This window comes from Carassius carassius, chromosome 41 (assembly GCF_963082965.1).
Source record: "Carassius carassius chromosome 41, fCarCar2.1, whole genome shotgun sequence".
Classification (NCBI taxonomy): Eukaryota; Metazoa; Chordata; class Actinopteri; order Cypriniformes; family Cyprinidae; genus Carassius; species Carassius carassius.
In genome coordinates, this window is record NC_081795.1 from 4,702,567 (window position 1) to 4,711,625 (window position 9,059).

The window sequence follows — 9,059 nt, forward strand, 5'->3', positions numbered from 1 at the left end:
TACATGAACCATTTCTAACTCCACTACAGCGAATATTTAAGATTTATTTATTTATTTTATTAGTCATTATTATTCTTATTATTATTTATTTTGTTCTGTGCCTAAAATTGTTGTATTTATTAAATATTTAATAGTTTTTAAATAATTTATTTAGCTTTATATTTTCATGATTACTACTTATGCACTTGCTACTAATTCTTCAAAACAAGTAATTATAATTTATAAATATTTAATTTATAATTCCTTTAAAAGGCTACAAATTTGTTATACTGAAAAATAAATGTTCCATAATATATACATGGAGCCTACTGTTACCACTGTAAAACTTAAAATAGTTTTTATATATATAAATAGCATTTAAAAGTGACAAGTGACATCAGATAATTTTTTAATAAAATGTATCAATCCACCTGTGCTGATCCGGTGGGCTCGGAAACTGGGATTAAAAGTTCAGTCTGGGTCCATGAATAAGGTGCAACTGTCTCGTTCCACCAAGGGAATGGATGAGAAGACCTTTTCCCATGAGATACCGCTTACTGGGAGAGAAGGAGGCAAGTCGAAGTCCATTCTTCTGGGATAAATGTTTAAACGTAACCCCCAAACAGACTGATACTGCTTCAGGAAATTCAGAGTGTATGACTAGCTGGTTATTATGATGAGAGTCTATCCTGTTACGCAGCAGAAAGCAGGAAAATTGTTGCTCTCCAGGTTAGGAGGAGGTTTAAATAGCTTGAAGAAAACACCTCCCCTTTACGTGAAGCCTTCCTAAACAAATTCCATTAGTAGTGGACTGATGGTGCTGCCAGAGATCTGAGATACTTCATCATGGAGCACAGTGCCAAAAGTGTTATTAAGGCTGCATTTGTTGTTATGGAATGTCAGTGACAGGAGTGAGACTTAACCCCTCCCTTTATTCTCATAATGAAAATTAATTCAATGAGGAACACGATTCAAATATATATGTGTGTGTGTGTGTATGCTCTTGTTTTTGTGACATATCAGGACACAACTCTGTATAATGACATGGGTATGACACAGGTATTACAAGGAGAGGGTGACTTATGAGGACATAACCCATGTCCCCATTTTTCAAAATGCTTATAAATCATACAGAATGTTTCCTGTGAGGGTTAGGTTTAGGGGTATGGTTGGTGTAGGTCCATAGAATATACAGTTTGTACAGTATAAAAACCATTACGCCTATGGGATGTCCCCACTTTTCACAAAAACAAACAAGTGTGTGTGTGTGTGTGTGTGTGTGTGTCATTTTTTCATATGACGTTCACCTGATAGTGGATAAAAAGAGAACTCGCTCGTGCGGTGATGAATTTAATCTAAGCAGCGACACAGGGGAAGTCGTGGCCTAATGGTTAGAGAGTCGGACTGGCAATCAAAGGGTTGTTCGAGTTCAAGTCTCGGGCCAGCAGGAATTGTGGGTGGGGGGAGTGCATGTACAGTTCTCTCTCCACCTTCAATACCACGACTTAGGTGCACTTGAGCAAGGCATCGAACCCCCAACTGCTCCCCGGGCGCCGCAGCATAAATGGCTGCCCACTGCTCCGGGTGCGTGTTCACAGTGTGTGTGTGTCTGTGTGTGTTCACTGCTCTGTGTGTGTGCACTTCGGATGGGTTAAATGCAGAGCACAAATTCTGAGTATGGGTCACCATACTTGGCTGAATGTCACTTCACTTTCACATTTTCTACATTGACACAAGTTGTAGAAAATCAATAACAAAACCACTGCTGTAAATAACACTTTTTGTGTGTGTGTGTGTGTGTGTGTGTGTGTGTGTGTGAGGTTATGTTGAAAATTATTCAGATTTAATTTGAAATGTTGATTATGTTCAGTTACGCACAGTTAATAATTTTTGTGTAGGCTATTTTTTCATCCTCTTCAACAAATAAAGCTAAAATGAGTAAGCATTTTTCGGACTAAAATGAAACTGAAATGTCATTTAACAGCATTGCGAAAGATTCTTTAGCAATCCTCCAAATTTCTCATGAAATACCTAGATAAACAATTCTAGGCCTAGGCTACTCGTTTTTTGTTGTTGTTTCTTTCTGTCAAAGATTTTCAGTTATTTTGTCTTCTGTTTTCATTAACTACCGTGTTTTTATTAGTTCCTATTGTCCTTTGTATTAGTTGTCATGGATATTCATTTAAATATCACAGGTGTTTGTCATTAGTTCCTTCATTTGCTCTGTATTTAAGTTGCTCTATTTCATCTTTCAAATGTTGGTGGTCGTTTGTGGCTGGTTCACACTGTAAAGGCCCGTTCACACCAAGCACGATAACTATAAAGATAACGATAAAGATATAGTTCTAAAAATCATTCTCAATATTAAAGAATAGCAGAGTCCACTACAACTATAACGAAGACAGAGAAACGGTATTGTTGGAATCATTTTCAGAAAGATTTTTTTTCCAGCTGATGAACGATACAAACATTGACAGCCAATCAGAATCCATCGTGCTATAACGAGCTCGAGAATTTAAAGTGGCAGACGCACGTGCGCTCAGAATAAACAGACGATATCATTCGCTGGTGTGGACGCTAATATCGTTATCTTTATAGTTATCGTTCTTTTCTTTTTTCTTTTAGACTAAACCATAGCCCCATGTAGTGGTAGTTTGTAGTGTGATTGCATGAAATAATGAGACAAGATGAGCTGACCAGCTTCAAGAATGTTTTTGACCAGATAGGGCTCTTCATAGTCAGTCTTGCTTACTTGAACAGCTGCCTGAATCCTTTCTTGTATATATTCATGTGTGAAGATTTTCAGAAAAAGCTCAAGCAGTCTTTGGTGATGGTGTTCGAGAGCGCCTTCGCACAGGAACATCTGGGTCTCCTCTCGCAACATTCCCAATCCCAACACAAATCTCATTCCCAGAGTGGAACCGGACCCAGTCTGACCCAGTCTGTGACACTTGAGGCTTAGATTAAACATTCACAACACCACATGTGTATTTAAAAAAAAACACATGCATTCCATCAAAATATAAACAGTGTGTTCTGCATTTGTTTTTTTAGGTTGTGAGGTGGATCCTGATGTGCCAAGTTGCCAACCATTAAAAATTATAATGTGCCATAAATACAGTATATAAATAGCTGGAATGCATTTTTGCTTTTGCTTTAACACTGTTTGAATAAATCTCTAATTAAAAAAAAATAAAGAAAACATTAAATTGATCTAAATAATATATATTATGTCAGTGTATTTATTTATTTATTTTGTGTATGTGTAGACATAGACATTTATATAGATTGTCCGGACAACAAGAAAAATTAAATTTGATATAGTCAAAATAAGTAAAACTGTGGTTCTTAGAATGGCCGCAATTTCAGTGAACTACATTTTAAAATATCCGGTAGCAGTTCTCAGTATTGCTACTGAAATATCAAGATAAACAATGCATATATATGAAGCTATATCTTTATGCTTCTACCATTCATTTTTACTTTTTACTTCATAGCCCATCCAATGACAGCATCAAACAGCAAGAACATTCTAGTGTGGCAGGAAAGACTGTAGTATATGCCCACTACCCCCTTGAGAACAGTTACAGCTGTAACCATTTCAGTCAGTATGTTTATAGTCTTTATCTAGCAACTTGTAAAAAACATCAGTGTGCTGATGCTGCCACATTTTAGGCCCTTATCAGTAATAATGTCAAATCAGCCTGTAGTGATGTAATACCAGGCTTTGCTTTCTGGTGTAAAACCACCAGTCTGTCAACAGGACAGAGAAGACAGAAACAGATCAACACTTGTCCCAGCACATCAACAGCTCAAAAAATGGGTATGTGCATTATTCATATTACATTTTTGTTTGTTTTTTACATGTTTTAACTCTCAAAGTGTAGTAAATGCAAAAGTGTGTAAGAAACAATAAATTTTTTTTGATTACTTAACATGTCAAAAAATATAAACTATATTTTTTTATATTTTACTGTCTCAGATTTCTCTTTTTCTCAGTTCATAGAGGTCAGTGGTAATGATAAATATTACCCAGATAAACAAAAACTACGTTGTTTGATTATGCTTTTATTGATGTTATCTGGTAATGTTCAGCCCAATCCTGGTCCTGTTCTTGGTCTTCTTAATACTTTGCAATGCTTAGCCACTCCTTCTGATTTCAAAAGCAGACATGGCCTTGGTTTTATACATTTAAACGTTAGAAGTCTAGTCCCTAAAATGGATATGATTAAGATATGGGCTAATACAACCAATGCTGATATCATTGTTATCTCTGAAACCTGGCTTAAAAAATCTGTATCTGATGAACTTATTTCTATTGAAGGTTTTAAAGTTTATAGAACTGATCGGGTTGGCAAAGGAGGTGGGGTTGCCATATATGTGAAATCCAAGTTTATAAGCTCGGTAACCCTGTCATTAACTAAAGCTAAACAATTTGAAATTCTGACTGTGAAAGTGAATATTTCAAAAGACGCTGATATTACAGTAGTTGGGTGCTATAGACCTCCATCTGCTTCAAAGGATGCTTTCCAATCTATATCTGAAATATTACATGAAATTAATGACTCTGAATTTATTCTTATGGGTGATATGAATTGGGACTGGCTGTCTGGGAACTCTGATTGTTTTAAAGACTTATGTAATGACTTAAATTTAGTGCAACTTATTAATGAACCGACAAGAATAAATCCCAAAGCAGAAATAAAATCTACTCTCCTAGATCTAATCGTAACAAACTCAGTTCATAAATACACCTCTACTGCCGTATTTTGCAATGACGTCAGTGACCATTGTGCAGTCGCTTGTGTAAGAAATACAAAAATCCCAAAGGTAAAACCACGCATACTCCTAAAAAGACATTTGAAAAGTTTTGAACAACAGGCTTTTCTGCATGATCTGTATCATAGTGAACTCAACAGGGTGTCTTTGTTTTCGGATGCTGAAATGGCATGGGATTTTTTTCATTCAAATTTTATTTCCATTGTAAATAAATATGTACCAATCAAAAAGTTTAGGATCAGTGGTAAGGACAATCATTGGTTTTCAGACAGCCTATCAGAGCTAATATGTTTAAGAAATAAAATGTGGGCACAAGCCAGATTTTCCGACTCTTCTGCTGATTGGACTGCATTTAGAACTGTAAGAAACAAGTGTACTTTGATGATTAGAAAGTCCAAATCTGAGTTTTATTTGCAGTCAACCACAGAAAACTTAAACAATCCTTTAAAGTTTTGGAAATCAATTAAATCTTTGTCGGGTGCACGTGTGACCTCAAACCTTCCAGAACAGATTCTTATTGGGTCAGATGAAGTAAAAGACAAAGCAGTCATAGTCAATCAGTTTAATAAACACTTTATTCAGGCTGGATTCATATTTAATCAAACCGCAAATAAATCTGTCCCATGTCCTGCCATGTCAGCATCTGAAAATGAAAATCGGGAATTGTTTAATTTTAAACCGATTTCAGTTTCAGAAGTTCAAAAAGCCCTTAGAGATATTGATCACAAAAAGTCAGCAGGTACAGATAATCTGGATCCCTTTCTGTTAAAAGTGGCAGCTGATATTATTGCTGAGCCCATAGCGCATATTTTTAATTTGAGTCTTCTTTCTAACTCCATTCCTAAAAGCTGGAAAGCAGCCTATGTTCTCCCTTTACATAAAGGTGGAGACCCATCAGAATTGAATAATTACCGTCCAATATCAAAACTTTCTGTTTTGTCAAAGATCTTGGAATCATTTGTTAATGTACAGTTAAAACAGTATTTGACTGACAAAAATATTTTAAATAATTTTCAGTCAGGGTTCAGAAGTGGCCATAGCACTATCACTGCTGCTACATTAGTGATAAATGATATTATCGGGGCCTTAGATAAGAAGCAACATTCTGCTGCATTATTTGTTGATCTGTCTAAGGCATTTGATTCAGTTGATCATGGATTGTTATTGACCAAACTACGTTCAGTTGGTTTAAGTGAGAAGGCTGTTGCATGGTTCCAGAATTATTTGGTAGATCGTACTCAATGTGTTTATGCTGAAGGATGTAAATCTGATTTTCTTGAAATAACTAAAGGTGTCCCTCAAGGATCAATCTTAGGACCCATTTTGTTTTCAATTTTTATAAATGATTTGGATAGAGATATTCAAGCCAAATTACATTTATATGCTGATGATACAGTGGTTTACACCCAGGCTTCCACCATTTCAGTAGCAGTGCAGGAACTTCAGACTGCATTTCAGACACTGCAATACACATTATTGAGTTTAAAACTGGTTTTAAATACACAGAAAACAAAGTTTATGGTCTTCTCTAAAGCTAGAGCACAGCTACTCGACAATTGTAGCCTTTTTTCATTAGATGGGAACTCAATTGAGAGAGTGTCTTCATACAAGTACTTGGGGATATGGATAGATGATAAGCTTTCCTTCAATGAACATATTACTGCTTTAGTTAAGAAACTTAAAGTTAAGCTCGGCTTCTATTACAGGAATAAATCTTGCTTTACTTTTAGTGCTAAGAAGAAACTTGTGGAAGCTACTTTTCTGCCTGTAATTGATTATGGAGATATATTGTACATGCATGCTGCATTTTCCATCCTGCGTCATGTTGATTCAGTTTACCATGCATCACTTCGATTTATAACAAATACAAAGTCCCTTACCCATCACTGCATTCTTTATGATTTAGTTGGTTGGACATCACTTAAAATTCGTAGACAACAGCACTGGTATATCTTTATTTATAAAGCTATACTTGGCAAATTTCCACTGTACCTCTGTAACCTCCTCTCTGTTTGCTCTGGTACCTATCAGCTACGCTCCTCAAAGTGGTTGCTTTTTAAGGTGCCACGAGTTAAAACCGAATTGGGAAAAACTGCTTTTTCTTATTTAGCACCTTGGGGGTGGAATAATCTACAAAAAGAGCTAAAGTTAGAAACCCTTATGTCCATAAATGAATTTAAAACTACTGTAAAGAGTGTTGTGATGGAGACATGTTCTTGTTTTTCTTGAGAGTCTCATTGTGTTTTTATATTTTTATTTTTAACATTTTGTACTTCTTCTTTGTACGTGAAAATGTAATTTGGTGTTTATGTATGCATTTTGTGTGCTTTGGCTGCTACCTTGGCCAGGTCTCTCTTGTAAAAGAGATTCTGAATCTCAATGGGACCTCCTGGTTAAATAAAGGTATAATAATATATTATATATTACAGCTGTTTATGTGCATTATTGCTTTTATTCAAAGTTCATTCACACACATCTCTCACAATTAGTAATATATTGACAGTAAAAAATCAAGTGATGAAATTAAATCTGTTTAAACTCTGGTCAATATCTGTGTACATTTACACTGACCACCACAGCAATGGACACGAAGCATGAGGTCAGTGGCGAAGGTTTCATACTCAAAATAAAATAGAATACAAAAGACAAAACAATGTGAAAACAGACAGCAGAAATGGTTAAATACTGTAATTCATGTTAAATATCCTTCTTACATTGTTCATCCATGCACTGCTAGGGTCATTAAATTAGAACTTTATTGAAAACTAAGGCATCATCCTCCTCTCCTCCATGTATTTGATGCAACAGAATATCAACATTACACTATGACTTAAACACAAAAAACACATTTTGATGTGGGTTAATACACACAACAATTATTTTGCACATAAGAAACATCAGCCATCAAATGTTTTCTTTATCTTTCTTTGTGTAGAAAACACCAGTTCTGAAGCTGAAAACATGACCGGAGGCACAGCACATAACACCACTATGCAGCAAGAGGGATTTACAAGCTTTCAGATCTTTGTATTATGCATTTTCTTTGCTACCTTTGTAGTGGGTCTCATTGGAAATGGGCTTGTAATATTTCTGACAGGCTGCAGAATGAAGACGACCGTCAACTCCATTTGGTTTCTCAACTTAGCAATTGCAGACTTCATCTTCATGTTGTCTTCAATCATAGATCATCTTTCAACTTTGGGCCAGTTGAGACTTTACTTCATGAGTTACATTGTCCAGATAATGTTAAATCTAAATCTGTATGCTAGTATTTTCTTTCTTGTAGTTATCAGTCTGGACCGATGCCTGTGCACATGGATGGTTGTCTGGGCTCTAAATAAACGAACTACACTTAAAGCAAAGATCATCTGCATAATTGTGTGGGTTTCATCCATCGGCTGCAGCTTTCCGTCCTTTGTTTTTAGGTTTACTTTTACATTTCTGTCAACATATGACTTTACAGTGGGCTTCCTCATCCCCTTTCTGATCATTGCATCTTCATACACAGCTATTGGAGTACGACTCAAACGCCTCAAAAGGGGAAAGCATCTCAGGACGTATCGAGTCATTATAACTGTAACTCTGGCTTTTTTCATATGTTGGTTTCCATACCATGCTATAAATCTTTGTATAATAACCGCAGAAGAAAATAACTGGAGCTCCAGTGATAGACAAGTAATTGGGACAGCAATGATTGTCAGTTGCTTCCTGTTTCATCTCAACAGCTGTCTGAACCCCATTCTCTATGTGTTCATGTGTGATGAGTATAAGAAGAAGCTTAAACAGTCTCTGCTGCTGGTGCTGGAGACGGCTTTTGCTGAAGATCATCTGGACTTTAAGAAATTATTTTATATCATTCAAATTTGGTTTCCAATCAAAATTCTGACTCCGTGAATAATTTAATATGACCAAGATTCTTTCAATTTTGGTTTGTGTTTTAATTAAAAACTGATCACAGTTATAAGTTGTGTGATCATTTAAATATTTGAGAATTCTGGAAATCCCATACTTTCAATTCTTCACTCATTAGGGACCGGGCAGGCCCGGTGTCAAGGGGGGGCTTGTGCCTCCCAAGCCTGGCACAATAGAACATAAAAACGTAATTATATAAGTATAATGTGATATAAAATGTGATGTGTAATTTCAATAAAGTTTAAAAACAAAACGTAAATTGAATCGAGTTTTAATCATACCATAACCAGTTAAAAAATATCAGGCAAAAATCTGACATGACCGTCAGACTGGTGGTAGGCGGAGATTTGAGCCTATCTGAGAGCTTCTTACAATTGCGTGATTCATCA

At 35.8% G+C, this 9,059-nt stretch overlaps 1 protein-coding gene across 1 annotated transcript; it reads left to right on the top strand.

Moving 5' to 3' along the window:
- The first annotated feature begins 463 nt into the window (after nt 1–463).
- Nucleotides 464–8,652, top strand: LOC132123018 (C3a anaphylatoxin chemotactic receptor-like). The gene is made up of 2 exons (XM_059533550.1): nt 464–551; nt 7,694–8,652. Exons 1-2 carry the CDS (start codon nt 464–466, stop codon nt 8,650–8,652), a joined length of 1,047 nt encoding a protein of 348 aa, XP_059389533.1.
- The last annotated feature ends 407 nt before the right edge of the window (nt 8,653–9,059 follow it).